This window comes from Dysidea avara, chromosome 8 (genome assembly GCF_963678975.1).
Source record: "Dysidea avara chromosome 8, odDysAvar1.4, whole genome shotgun sequence".
NCBI classification, from domain to species: domain Eukaryota; kingdom Metazoa; phylum Porifera; class Demospongiae; order Dictyoceratida; family Dysideidae; genus Dysidea; species Dysidea avara.
Window position 1 is genome coordinate 32527466 of NC_089279.1, and position 15856 is coordinate 32543321.

Sequence of the window (15856 nt, forward strand, 5' to 3'; positions counted from 1 at the left end):
CTCCGACAGATAACTATCAAGATCAAGACACTTTCGTTCTAGTAGCTAGCTATTTATCAGTTTGCCGCAGATGATTCACGACACAGAGTAAAGGGAACCATGTAATGTGTTAACACTAGCGCCAGTAAGTGAGTAGCTAGATGTAACCATGTGTAAAAAATTAGTCACGCGTAGCCATGACCCCAAATTTTCTTGTTTTGCCATTAATTTAAGTCCTCCGCGGCAGAAGAAGAAAAGTGGTCCGCACCGACTGCAGCGGCGTGCTGAGGAATACGGCCTCCACTACGCATGCAAGACAAACCATGGGTACCAAAAACATCAACTTACTGCCACAAACACACGTATGTTCATCAACGATGGGAACTGACTGAGACGTAGCAATCCTCAAAGACCCATTATCCAGCTTAGTGTCCAAGGTACAGGGAGAGCACCAAGCCACATACCAGACTCTGAGGAGGAAACTGACATTAGGAGAGCCTTTGTTTTACCACTGAGGCAGAGTCTCCAAAAGAGATGAAAAATGGTGTTCGTAAATTAAAGCAGTTCATACCAACCATGTTGAAGATATCTGCAGTCCTCAGGGGGCATAGGATACTTAGCAGACCATTGGTCAAGAGCCTCGTTGAGGAGAGAAGATTCAACATTTAGCTAAGCCTGAAGGAGACAAGATAGAAGAAACTAGTTCAGAGGTACTATGAAGAGAAAAAAATAACTGGGCAGACTTAAAATCGATAGCGCTATGAATTCCCAGACCTCCTAGCAGCAGGAAGAATAGACTGAGCCCATGCAGAAGAACTGATGGAGGGTTTCCTGGAGGGTTTCTGGACTTTTAGAGAAGTTTGATAAGTTGATTTGCACTTCCCTCCAGACTGTTACATGATTTCTTCTGCATGGGTTCAGTCTATATTCTTTATGGGCTCAGTTTCTCCATCCTGGAGGGTTTCTGGGCTTTTAGAGAAGTATGATGAGTTGATTAACATTTCCCTCCAGACTGTTACTAACATTAACACCAGTTCTTCTGCATCGGCTCAGTCTATTCTTCCTGCTGCTAAAGGAGGTTTGGGAATTCGTAGTGCTATCAATTTAAGTCTGCCCAGTTATCTTTCTTCCCTTCATAGTACCTCCAAACTAGTTTCTTCTATCTTGTCCGGCTCCTTTGGGCTTAACTGTTGAATCTTCTCTCCTCCATGAGGCTCTTGACCAATGGTCTGCTGAGTATTCTATGCCCCATGAGGACCGCAGACATCTTCAACATGGTTGGGATGAACTGCTTTACGAACACCATTAAGTTTTTTCATCTCTTGTGGACTCTGCCTCTGATGCTAAAACAAAGGCTCTCCTATTGTTCCTTGGTCACGGGGCTTACCCTTGCTCTGAGACTTTACCTGTTCAGACACCCTAGCCCCATCCAATTTGTCTACTTCCACAAGTAGTGCAAGCTGGCTAGCAAACTCTGCAGAGTAAACTAAGATCAGGAAGTATTCTTCTCTGACTCCATCTTTTTACTTCTTCCCGCTATGTGTTGAGACATTGGGTGCTTGGGGATCATGTGCATGCGCGTTCATTAGTGAGGTGGATAGGTTCCCCGGTAATGGAGCAGTCTGGTGATAATAGGGCCACCCAATTTTTGATTCAGAAGAATGCTATTGATGTTCAACATGGCAATGCTACATCTGTAATGGCAACGATTCCATCAACACAGGATTGGGAAGAGTTCATCTCTCTCTGCCCACAATTTGAATGTGAAGACTTTTATTTATTGAAATGCTGTATTGTAAACTTGTTCTCGTGTGTGTGTGTGTGTGTGTACGTACTGCATAGTTCTATGAGTTAGTCTACTGTAACCTGTTTTGAGATAATTATTTAAAGGGAGTGGTTACTGAACTGAAAAAAAGAGGTAGTCTGGCTATGCGAAAATTACTTTTGTCCCTACTGCATGAAATACCCATTAACTTGAAGCTGGAACTTAGCATGCGAGCTTAGCTTTGCTGTCGGCAAAATATAGACGTATAGCTACAGGAGTTTCAGCATGCACTTCTTGCAATTTTGTATGAAATAGTAGTGTGAATGTTGTAACGCGTGTGTGTTTTTATAAGTAATTTAGCTATCTGACTACAAAGGTGGTGGTTGCCCATATCGTGCCTCAGACTACTGTACAAACGCGACAAATAATTCTTCACAGCTGATTGCATGAATCTTTTAAAATTGCAGTGTGACGAATGCATTTATGTGTACACAAGATTCACACATTTTTTTAAAATTCATGCAATCAGCAGTTAAAGGGATGGTAGCAACCATAGCATAGGTTGGTTAGTTTACTTTAAGAATAGCCAAATATAGCACGCACAACCACACAATGCATTTTGCATGAAATTGCAAGCGCTGAAATCCCTGTAGCCAGGTCAAGCTGGAGGTGGATAGTCTGGCGGTGCCCATCCCTTTGCACAGAGTAAGGGTCTGCATGGTATGATTACAGTTGAGTTGTACCAGATTACCAAAAACTGGTGCAACCAATCAGAATGCTCCACATTTAATCAGCGCATTTTTATGTTACGTCTAAAGAATAAATCAAATGCCCTAACAGTACTGAAAGAAACAAATGGAGTTAGCCAATAAAGAACAAAGAGAAGAAAGTGTTATTTTGGCAAAGGTTTTTCACCTTGTTTGATATGCAAAAAACCCGGGTTACACTCTGATTTCCTACATAGGGAAACATGTGTATTCTATAAAAGTAGAGCAATACACTTTCACCTGTGTAAAGGTGAAGAAAATTTAATATTTCTGCCACAGTTTTGGGTGAGGCAATTCTGTCAAGAGTTCATAATTATGGATTATGAACTCTCACTTCCGTTAAGGCCATCTTTCGTTATGTCATTACATTCAAATTAAATTTCTCCAGAACAACTCAGTAATACTAAGCGTATCAGACCCTTACTCTACGTGAAGGGGCAGGTGCCACCAGACTGAGTGCGTGCACCAGCTTGGGATTTGCTCAGAGTCATAATTGTGTTTTAAATAGATTAGGCAACATAATTAAACTCATCCCTGACCACATTCCCATTTTTCGTACCACATCAAGGATTTGAGTGTAGCCATCCAGCACAGTTAATAAAATTGCTAGAACAGTCAAAGAAAATTGCATTCTAAGTCAACTAATTCAGCTATCTAGTTACTACAAAAAGTAAAACAAAAATCTGCCCATCCGCACTGCTATTTTGAGTTTTGGAGGATGAGAAACCAATAATTAAGTATAATTGGCCTTATTGGAAAAGTATAGATGATGCTGTGTTGGTCACTATATTTTACTATGATGGGAAGATCACGGGTTTGAGGGGGCACCATGACTATATAGGGTAGTATAAAGCAAGGGTTTTGGGGGGTTGCACCCCCCAGAAGCTATAGATACGTATTTTTACATGCTTGAAGGCTGAACTTTTTAGTTAATCATAGCAAAAGTTCATAATATATAAAAAAGTATTATGAACTCTTGATCATAGTAATGTATCATACTTTCTAAGTATAGTCTACATTGATCAAGAGCTGCATGTAGGGATCGGTGATAGTCATGAGTTTAGCTATAAGCCTATAGTAAATTGTCATATAAGAATATGACCTATACAAATGACTAAGTGAATTTAATTTGAAAAAATTCCTAGCAGGCTACATAAGTGTGTCCAAGGGTTGGTGCTGCAGATGCAAGTTTTCACACTCAGAGGCCATGAAGGATTCTTAATGGTGTCACATGTACTATTAGCTAGAGAGTATTTGAATGACTGGTATCTCAATCTTGTGTATAGATTTTTTTGGGGGAGGAGGGGGGCACATGCCCCTGTGCCTCCTTTGTATCCACCACAGACTATACTAAATAGGGATCATTGAAAACCCACATAATAAGAAGGGATTGCTGGTGTAATCAACAAGGTTTGTGGCTACATCAAGTAAATCCACAAATCCCTATTCAACTGCATGCTTACTTTGTCAAAATAAAGAACTGTGGGTAAGCCATTTTTAACAATGTATTCAATGTAACCATGAACCTTGTTGATTATACCAGCAATCTCTACTTGTTTCATGGGCTTCCCTGTTTCTTATTTAATTTTTAATATGTGTAGTTTATGTCCTTCTTTAATTTTATGTATTAACTAGTTAGACACCAGTATATAGCTATAATATAGACTTTAATACTAATGGCTTGAAGCACACACAAGATACTGTATTATTATAGACACTGATACAAGACGTGTTGTTCCTGATCAGCATATGCAGTGATTATGGTAGGATCTACCAGTACCATAGATTAACCATATGCATTCATTACCACACTACGGTGGAACCAGTTATCCAAACCCCTTGGGACCAGGGCTCGTCCATAAGTCTGAAAATTCTGTATCTCTGAAACTGTGTGTAAATAACCATAAAATGGCATGAAAAAATAAATTTTTAAATAAATAACATCATTTTTAACTACCCTACTAGAACAGTTACTACTCTAATAGAGCAGTCATTTCCATAGTTCAGTTAACCGAGAATCCGGATAAGTGGGGTCCAGATAACTGAGGTTCCAAAGTACACACTATATGCAAAGGATGCAGTTCTGCCACAGTTGAGGACAAGACCACAGGTACTGGTATTTGAAGCAGCATAATTCACAGCATGCTAATGGTTATGATATATACTATCTTAACCAAAACAGCCAAGCTGTAAAAAAAGAGTGCGGCCCCCAAAAAGGCCAGGATGAAAAAAGATGTGAAATCCAAGGTGACGCCAAGTAATGGCTGTGATGGTAGATTAATGGTTAATTACGACAATTCATTTGAATTTGCATTGCCTCCTCCACTAGGATTCGGCATCAGATTCACCTGAATTGTCGTAATTAAAATTTTTGCCATTAATCTACCATCACAGCCATTTCTTGGCTGCCACCTTGGATTTCACATCTTTTTTCATCCTGGCCTTTTTGAGGGCTGCACTCTTTTTTACAGCTTGGCTGTTTTGGTTTAGATATCACTTCTTTTTGTATTGCAAGCCACAAAGCCAGCCATTAACTGGCTTTGGTGCTTACTTTTAATTTTTTTCTTTTCTGCAGGGATTGTGGAACAAAGGAAGAAATATTGTGTACAGTTTTTTGTCTGATTAAAAATATTTGTATATTTAACAATGAATGATAATCATATACTGTAGGTCATAAGGTGACTTCTTATACATAACTGAATTGTAGCTGAAACCCTCGTTGTTTGTAGCTGAACTCTTTTCAGAGTGACTCATTTCTAGCTGAACTCACTACATGATGATTTGTTTCCAACACACATTTCTACAGGGTGATTTGTTTGTAGCTGATCCCTATAGAGTAACTTGTATTTAGCTGATATCTCTACAGGGTGACTTCTTCTACCTGATCTCTCTACAGGGTGGTCTGTTCATAGCTGAACTCTCTACAGGGTGGTCTGTTCATAGCTGAACTCTCTACAGGGTGAATTGTTTGCAGCTAAACTCTCTACATGATTGTTTCTTCGTAGCTGAACTCTCTACAAGATAACTTCTTCTAGCTGATCTCTCTACAGGGTGACTTGTTTGTAGCTGAACTATTTGCAGGGTGGTTTTTAGTAGCTGAACTCTCTACATACAAAGGGACTTCTTCTAGCTGGTCTCTCTACAGGATGACTTGTTTCTAGCTGATCTCTCTGCAGGGTAATTGTTTGTAGCTGAACTTTCTACAGGGTGATTTTTTACAGCTGAACTCTCTACATGATAGTTTCTTTGTAGCTGAATTCTCTACAAGGTAACCTCTTCTAGCTGATCTCTCTATAGGGCAATTTGTTTTCAGCTGAACTCTCTACAGGATGGTTTCTTTGTAGCTGATCTCTCTACAAGGTGACTTCTTCTAGCTGATCTCTCTACAGGGTGATTTGTTTGTAGTTGAATTCTGTACAGGTGATTTGTTTACAGCTGAACTCTCTACATGATAGTTTCTTTGTAGCTGAATTCTCTACAAGGTAACTTCTTCTAGCTGATCTCTCTATAGGGCAATTTGTTTTCAGCTGAACTCTCTACAGGATGGTTTCTTTGTAGCTGATCTCTCTACAAGGTGACTTCTTCTAGCTAATCTCTCTACTGAGTGAATTGTTTGTAGCTGAACTTTCTACAGGGTGATCTGTTTGTAGCTGATCTCTCTACAGGATGACTTGTTTCTAGTTGAACTCTCTACAGGATGATCTGTTCATAGCTGAATTCTCTACATGGTGGTTTCTTTGTAGCTGAACTCTTTACAAGGTGACTTCTTCTAGCTGATCTCTCTACAATGTGAGTTGTTTCTAGCTGAACTCTCTACAGGATGATCTGTTCATAGCTGAATTCTCTACATGGTAGTTTCTTTGTAACTGAACTCTTTACAAGGTGACTTCGTCTAGCTGATCTCTCTACAGGGTGATTTGTTTGTAGCTGAATTCTCTACAGAGTGACTTGTTGTAGCTGAACTCTCTACAAGGTGTTATAGTTGAATTCTCTTCAGTGTGACTTATAATGTTATGAATTTCTACAGCAACATATTTGTAGCTGATCTCTCTACAGGATGACTTGTTTCTAGCTGAACTTTCTACAGGATGATCTGTTCATAGCTGAATTCTCTACATGGTGGTTTCTTTGTAGCTGAATTCTCTACAAGGTAACTTCTTCTAGCTGATCTCTCTATAGGGCAATTTGTTTTCAGCTGAACTTCTCTACAGGATGGTTTCTTTGTAGCTGATCTCTCTACAAGGTGACTTCTTCTTGCTAATCTCTCTACAGAGTGAATTGTTTGTAGCTGAAATTTCTACAGGGTGATCTGTTTGTAGCTGATCTCTCTACAGGGTGAGTTGTTTGTAGCCGAACTATCTGCAGGGTGATTTGTTTGCAGCTGAACTCTCTACAAGGTGATCCTTCTAGCTGATCTCACTACAGGGTGATCTGTTCATAGCTGAACTTTCTACAGGGTGATTTGTTTGCAACTGAACTCTCTACCTGATGGTTTCTTTGTAGCTGAACTCTCTACAAGGTAACTTCTTCTAACTGATCTCTCTACAGGGTGAATTGTTTCTAGCTGAACTCTCCATAGGGTTATATGTTTGTAATTGAACTCTCTACAGGATGGTTTCTTTGTAGCTAATCTCTCTACAAGGTGATTTGTTTCTATCTGATCTCTACAGGGTGACCTGTTTCTGGCCGAACTCTCTACAAGTGATTTGTTTGCAGCTGAACTCTCTACACGGTAGTTTCTTTGTAGCTGAACTCTCTACAAGGTGACTTTTTCTAGCTGACCTCTCTACAGGGTGATTTTTTGTAGCTGAACTTTCTACATACAAAGTGACTTGTTCTAGCTGGTCTCTCTACAGCATAACTTCTTTCTAGCTGATCTCTCTGCAGGGTGACTTGTTTCTAGCTGAACTCTACCGGGTGATCTGTTCATAGCTGAACTCTCTACAGGATGATTTGTTTACAGCTGAACTATCTACATGGTGGTTTCTTTGCAGCTGAATTCTCTACAAGGTGACTTCTTCTAGCTGAACTCTCTATAGGGCGATCTTTTCGTAGCTGAACTCTCTGCAGGGTGATTCGTTTGCAGCTGAACTTTCTACATGATGGTTTGTTTGTAGCTGAACACTCTACAAGGTAACTTCTTCTAGCTGATCTCTCTACAGGATAATTTGTTTATAGCTGAACTCTCTACAGGGTGATTTGTTTGTAGCTAAACTCTCTACGATTCGATTTGTTTGCTGAACTCTCTACATGGTAGTTTCTTTGTAGCTGAACTCTCTACAAGGTATAGCTTCTTCTAGCTGATCTCTCTATACAGGGTGACTTGTTTCTAGCTGAACTCTCTACAGGGTGATCCTTTCGTAGCTGAACTTACTACAGGGTAATTTGTTTGTAGCTGAACTCTCTACAAGGTAACTTCTTCTAGTTAATTTCTCTACAGGGTGACTTGTTTCTAGCTGATCTCTCTACAGGGTGATTTGTTTGTAGCTGAACTCTGTACAGTTTGATTTGTTTGCAGCTGAACTCTCTACATGATGGTTTCTTTGTAGCTGAACTCTCTACGAGGTAACTTCTTCTAGTTGATCTCTCTACAGGATGACTTGTTTCTAGCTGAACTCTCTACAGGATGATCTGTTCATAGCTGAATTCTCTACATGGTGGTTTCTTTGTAGCTGAACTCTTTACAAGGTGACTTCTTCTAGCTGACTACAGGATGATCTGTTCATAGCTGAATTCTCTACATGGTGGTTTCTTTGTAACTGAACTCTTTACAAGGTGACTTCTTCTAGCTGATCTCTCTACAGGGTAATTTGTTTGTAGCTGAATTCTCTACAGAGTGACTTGTTGTAGCTGAACTCTCTACAAGGTGACTTGTTTATAGTTGAATTCTCTTCAGTCTGACTTATAATGTTCTGAATCTCTACAGCAACATATTTGTAGCTGAACTCTGTACAGAGTGACTTGCTTGTAGATGAATTGTTTATAAGATTAACTGTTTGTAGCTGAACTCCCTACAGAATTACTTACAATGTCATATAATTCTATAATGGAGTAAGTTATAAACGTTGCTGAATGCTTTATTAGGGTGACTGTTCTATTAGAGTATCTCGATCTCGCATATGCTACACGTAGTTGGTTTTGGAATCATAACTCAGTGGTTTGTAATCCGATTCTTCTGTACTACTGCAAGGACTTTTTATGATAATTATTCCAGCTACACACCGATTTTCAGCTCACTGCTCTAAGCAGTTTGGCTGGTAGGCGTAAAAACTAATAGTTTTTTATTCATAAAAATCGATCGCGTAATTGTGACATAGGTTGGGTTTTGTGTCATATCTCGATGGCCTTTACCTGGATTCCTTTCAAACCACAAAAAGGCACTCCTACGATAGTTACTCCATCTACATAGCAATTTTCAGCTCATTCCTTCAAGCGGTTTACCCTGTGGGAGTGACAGACCTTCGACCTTATTTTACGCAAATAATCGGTCATAACTCCGTGACTGTTCATCGGATTCCTACCAAACTTGGCTGAGATTCGTCTTAATGAGCCCTTTAAGTGTGCCAAATTTCAGCCCGATTGGAGCACGCATTCGTGTTTTATGGCGGATTTTGCAAAGTGTGCGAAAAGAAGAAAAAAACGATGAAAAAAAACCCAAACTTTGGCCGCTCGTATCTCGGAAATGGCTGGAGCGATTTTCTTCAAATTTGGAATGTGGACTTCCCTACCTAGCCGACACTGCTGTAGCAATTTTAGTTTCAATCGGATAAGGAATCACGGAGCTACAAAGGTGTGAAAATCGCGTTTACTTTCTTCCTGTAAATATACTCATGGTGTGGCGCGCCGGCTTCTTGGGCCGCACGACACACTACCGTGTGTCTTTATTACCGTGTGTCTTGATCAAGCTCTGATTGGGTGTTAATGCTTAACAGACTCATCTGCCTGAATTTACAGTATTGCAAGAGGAGAATAAGCTATATGGTTTTACATGCAAGCACAGAGTGCTGTATTCGCATCCTTATTCTGGAACTAGTATATAGTACAGTTGCTAATCTTGCTGCACAAATCATTCACAATAATTCATTCACAATAACTCATAAATCATTCAAATCATTCATCACGTCAGATAACTGCCAATTACATAGAAGAGGCAGCACATAGAATTAACCATGGTTTATCAACAAAGCCTGGTCAGCATGATACCATATAATGTGGTTGGACAATATGGCACAAATAGAATTGTAATCCACACTAGGTTTTATCTGAAAAGGAATAAATGCAGTGGTTTATAGAATTATCTGGCATCCATGCTATCATTCATTTTAACTCTATGAAAACGCATTGTACCTATGGCCTCTCATAGCAAATTGCAATTGTATGCTTATAGGAAGAAGGACTCTCCATGCAGAGATACTCTATGTGATTTTCTAAGGGTAAGGAGTGTTGCTTCAATAGTCACTATCGCTACAAAGGAGCTCACACAATGAAATCCTGTAATATTAGTGTTATATACGTAGCTTCTTTTGTGTACGGAACTTGTAATGTACCCTCTTAGTACAAATAGCTTGGCTTCACTTAACATGTGATAATAACTCTTAATATTAACACTAAAAGTTCAATATAACTGATATATAACCAGGAGCCCATAAGCACCTGCACAAGGCACAAAGGAGCATTTATCTAGTAAAACACACCTTTGGTGAATTTTTGTAACTATATAGCATGGTGATTTTTGTAACCAGCATTACCTTATTCAGCAAACCAATAATTGAATCTAATTTGTATTGCATTATATTGGCTACAATTACCAAGGTATGTTATGGCTTCTTAATAAAATTGTGAGCCAATATTCACAATTGAGTATGATTTGGGCAAAACAAATCCACCAGTAGTAATGGGAAGGATACAGTGATGAAGAATGCTGCATCTTGAAGTGCTCTGAAGTCACAATGGAGTTGCACTTGCAGATGATACAAAGACACCAGCTAATTATAATCAATGAAACCATGCTAATACATTTATGCAATTTACAACCATCCTTATAATGTACTGTGCATTAAGCTGGTAACAGTATAAGTTCACCAACAGTGTGCAGAGACTCTTAACAGATGTTAAATGCTCCTTGCGGCATTTATGGGCTCCTGATATAACACAACCATAATATGAGAACTAACTAAAATAGTCCAACAGACACTATTTTACAAGTGGTAGCCATTAATGATGTCATTCATAATAACCTAATAATTACAACATGATTAAGTAATAAAAATCTGAGTTCATTACCTCCTATTAAGCTTTAACAAAGCTCAATATAACAGTCTGTCAACAGTCAAAATCCAGACAACAGAATCACATGACCGGTAGTAATTTAGTTAGACAAAAATGGCAGATCGAAGAAAACCTATGAACCACACTTCTAGTGGTGATACCAGTCATAGTAAAACTGTTAAACATCAAATTGGTTCCAGATATGGCAAGTGCAGTATAGTACTGAGCAACAAGACACTCACTTGGTTACATTGTGACATGGAAACAGGTAACGCATCTGTGGTATCGCTGTTGTGGTGTGAAAAGTTTGTCGAAGCTACAAGAGAAAATTTGCAGCTAAAAGAATTTTTCAAAAGTGTTGTATGATGAATCTGTAAACCACAGAACTAGTAATGATATCGATCACTCCACCAGATCCCAGCACAAAGCAGCCATGGAAGTCTGAAGTTTGATCAAGCTAAGAAAAGCCAGAAATCCTTGGAAACTGTAGCTCCCATAGTCGGCAGTTTGATGAAGTTGGATAATCTCGTGCGTGAAGTATTATGCTGAAAGTTTGATATCAGTTTCCTTATGGCCAAGGAAGGGATTCCATTTACAAAGTATACACCACTTTATGAATTAAAAGCTCAACACAAGATATACTTTGGCATATCTAACAATGTGTCTATGAAATTCTTCACACATTACATTGTGGAGAGTCAATGGAAAGCACACAAGAAATTTGTTGAAGAAAGTGTTTCATTTTTAAGTTTCTTAATGGATGGTACCACAGATGTGAATGAGATGGAAGACCAAGTTGTACTGATGTTGTACTGCAAGAAAGACGATTTTGTGAAGGAAATAAAATCATGTATGAGATACCTGTCAGTTGCTAACCCCAACAGAACTAACACTAATGGCCTATTACAGTGTCTTGGAAATGTGGTGAAGCAGACAATGGGTATACAAGATATTTGTGAGCCCTCCGGTATTTTGAAAATCAAGCCTGTATTAGTTGGAGGTGGCAGTGATGGTGCGTCTGTGTGTGAATATTTCACATCTCACAGCACAGTAGTCTCAGAGCAATATTACTAGAGAGTGTACCGTGGATCTTTTGGAGTTGGTGCTGCACTCACCACTTAGAGCTTTCTTCCAAAGATGGCTTAAAGAGTTAATTGTTCAAGAATATTGATGAGATGCTGTTATGACAGTATATATTACTTTAATGAAAAATTTTCTAAAAAGGTGCGAGAACTGAAGAAAATTGTCGAAGATCTTAAAGAAGTGTACAATTTTAACGAGGGCATGGATGTATTCCTGTTTGGTCACATGGTTCACAGAATGCACAAGCGTGCTATGTAGTACAAAAAACAACATCCCACAAATGTCAGTGAGTATGCGCCCATAGCAAAAGCTATTCTGCAGCCATTGATGGAAGAAGCAACTAGGCAGAGATTGAAGCGTAAGTTCAAGATTGCTTTCTTGGTGGTGAAGGAAAACCTCGCTCTTAAGAAAATGAAGCCTTTGTGTGACCTTGAAGAACTCCACAGAGTGGAGATTGTGACAAGCTATCGCAATGATCATGGCTGTGCTTCATTCATAGACTCTACTGCTACAGATTTCAAAAGAAAATCTGAAACATAACATGGCCAAGGCAAAGTAATTCTTTAAGATGGGCAATCCCTACTCTGTTTTAGAAGATGGCATGATGTACGTGTGGGATAACTTCTTCGCAGTTCGTCATCTGTCACTTGAAACTGGGGAAGGCCTCTATATTTTTGTCAAGAAAGCTCTTGCCTACATGGGCATAACACCATTAAAATGGCATTGTAAGATGATTGGGCTGGGATGTGATGGGACTAACGCCAATATAGGAAGTGGGAGTGGTCTGAAGAGCTATCTCACAGCAGATATCCCATGTTTCATGGTGTCTTGCTCACAGGCTGGAGCTCTCTGTAAAAGATTCCCTAAAAGATACATTCTTTAAGGATATTGTTAAATTGCTAATACAGGTATATTATGTGTACGAAAAATCACCCAAAGAGTGTCATGAGTTGAAGGATATTGTAGATAGTCTCAAGCAGTGTCTAACAGACACTGAAATGCCAATAAAAGGAGGTACCCAACCACTTCGGGCAAGTAGTACAAGCACATTATCAAAACAAAAAACAAATTGAGGAGCTAAAAGCAAAGAATTTTGAGGACATTCCTACTGCTAAAAGTTTTGACACGGATTGAGCAAAATGAATAATCACTCACATGGGTACTAAAGCAGTCTACTGTTATCAAGGTGCTGATTTACATTTCATTCTGAAGCTCTGTCTACTTTAGGAAAAAAATTACAAGGTTTGGCTTGGTGCTATTGATGAATGTCTTGTGCATTGACTGAAATTACAAGTGGTACTTTTTACACATGCTGTGACACTCCTTGCTACTCACGGTTGGGAGCGTACTGTTACTCCTATTTTTGGGCATGCTGCATTATAAGAAATCATACAATGGTTTGCCACACCTTTAGAGGAAGCTGGTATAGATGTCTCTTCTGTACAGGAAGAGTGGGATGATATGGTGGAGTACAGCAAACACTATCTGAATCTGGTGCAAAATTTTCAAATATCGTCCCCATTATGCTAGCATTATGCTTGATGCTTTTGGTCACCTATTATGCTTTAAATTAAGCCGGCATAGTTGGTCAGTGACCATGCACGATTACAAGAATATTTGGTGGAGATTGTTCAATTGTATTGAGTCTAAGCATTGGTCTAATGTATTAGGGCTAATAGAGCTTCTGTTTTGTCTTTTACTCTCTAACAGCCATCTGGAAAGAATCTTTTCTCAGCTGAAACTGATTAAGACACCAACTTGTCTGAGAACAGGCTTGACCAACTGGTGAGGATTAATGTTGAAGGTCCACCATCGGAGAAGTGGGATGCCTCTAGTGCTATAGAAATATGGTACAGGTAAAAATCTAGATGATTGACTGCTAGTAATAGTACCAGAACTACAGGTCATATACGTAGATCAAAGGATGATCCCATTCAGTCAAAAAAAGGATGACAATGACAACCAATGTTTTTCCTTGGATGAATGGAAGGGATGGGTACAAGTTGGCATTGGTGTAGAGTCTAACAATGATGATGATGTCCCTAGTGTTGGTGATGAGCCTTGTGATGGTGATGAACCTCATGGTGATAATAACAATGAATCTGGCGATGATATCTGCGTGATTTATAGTATGAGTGTGATGCATATAAGATACAGTGCCTACATTATTACCTTATGTTAACTATTTATATGATTTGTAAAAGGGCTACTGTACATACTGGACATGGTTAACTTACTGTTGTGCCCTTTGTAGTTGTGTCACTGTAGTCGCGTGTGTGTGTGATTTCAAAATCAAGTGGCTAGTACCTACTTTGTAACTTATATTATAGCTGCAATTCATACTTATTGTTATTAACATACGTATACTTTGTTGTTGTATAAAAAGATTAGATATGTATGATATACAATTATATGTCCGGATATCTTTCGAAATGTCCTTCCAATTCTTGTAATGTCCTGACAATAAGTCAGGTGGGGTACAAAAAGTAATTTCGCACACTGCATACACATACACATAGGCTTGTGCCAATTATGCCAGCATAATGTCAAGTATAATAGGCTAGCAAAAGCATCAAGCATTATGCCAGCATAATGGAATGATTTCAAGAATTTTAATTAAAATGTGCAATGCGCATGCCAAAAATACTGCTCAACATGAACACACTGCACATTATTACAGCATTTCATATCAAAAAACATTGCAGTGTTATTGGTTTTACTATTTCTTGACTGATTATTCACACTTTATGGTAATAAGATAGAGATATTCTAATAGAGCAGTCACTTACTCTAATACAGCAGTCGGAAATGCTGGTATACTCTAATAAAACAATCAGCTTTCGACCTTAATCTTGATTTTGAGAGCATAATTTTGAGCATAATAGGCTGGATTTTGAGCAAGGCATAATAGTCTATTTTCAAAGCATAATTGGCTCCAAGCCTACATACACACAGATGCACACACAACACGCAACATGCATGAGAGCATACACACAATAATTTCATGATAATTATTAGTCAACCTTTGTAATATTTATATGTAGGTTTTGATACCCTAACATCTGCTGAGTCAGTGCTAGCAAAATATAACATGACCTCAAGAAATAAATGTAAGTTACATTCTTTGCATTAATAGTACAGCTGATTTTCTCTGTAAGCAAGCTTTTTTTAAGTGATGCAAGCATTTTACATTTAGCAACAGCAAATTGTTCAGTTTACTTCTAATTAAAATGTATATATCACACAGTACAGTAGTATTGTGCAGTAGGGATTATGGAGGTTTGGCTAACGTTCAAATGGAGTCCCGAAAACTTCCCTTCCTACACCCTTGGGTTAGCCATGTGAATAATGTTAGAGGGTGATTTATATATATAGGCTCCACCACTTATGGTGGCATAACCTTAATTTTGAAAATGTAATTTTCAGAATGTTAGGTTTGATTTTTGAGCATGCAATGCTCAAAAGCATAAAAGTAATTTTTCAAAGCATAGTGCTTAAGCCTACTTGTAAGTGCTGATGTATTGTACCTATACAAACATGATTTATGCTATTATTGTATTTTATATAGCATCTGAGAGGCCAAGCATCAAAGAGATTATTTTGCAGATATCACCACTGTGCTTTAACAGATGGTTTGATCTTGGTATCATTCTTGATATCTCAGTTCAAAAGTTGAGAGATATTAGATTATCAGTAAACATCAAGCCAGATGCCTATTGTATAAGAATGTTCACAGAATGGTTGGAGGGTGATGTAAATCCTACTTGGAATACTCTGTCAAAGGCTATAAATTCTGTTTTAGCTTACACAACAATACTTGAAGAATTACATATAGTGAATTTTTGTGAAAAAGGTTAGTGCAGTGCTGTGAGATTATTCAACAGATTTTTATGCTGGTCGTTGATTGCAACATTTATCAGTGTCTAAATTTGCTGAGTCCTTCATATTTTATGGCTACATTTGTATACCCAGTATTAACTTGCTCAAGATGCAG

General features: G+C 38.5%; 1 protein-coding gene across 1 annotated transcript in view; it reads left to right on the forward strand.

Annotated features, from left to right (window-relative positions):
• Positions 1–15856, forward strand: part of LOC136264944 (protein NLRC5-like) — a 34658-nt gene continuing 18802 nt past the window's right edge. Inside the window, exons 1-3 of the mRNA XM_066059709.1 lie at positions 1–124; positions 14907–14972; positions 15431–15715. Coding sequence (XP_065915781.1) covers positions 14954–14972; positions 15431–15715 — 304 coding nt within the window. The 5' untranslated portion in view covers positions 1–124; positions 14907–14953. The remainder of the gene's footprint in view (positions 125–14906; positions 14973–15430; positions 15716–15856) is intronic.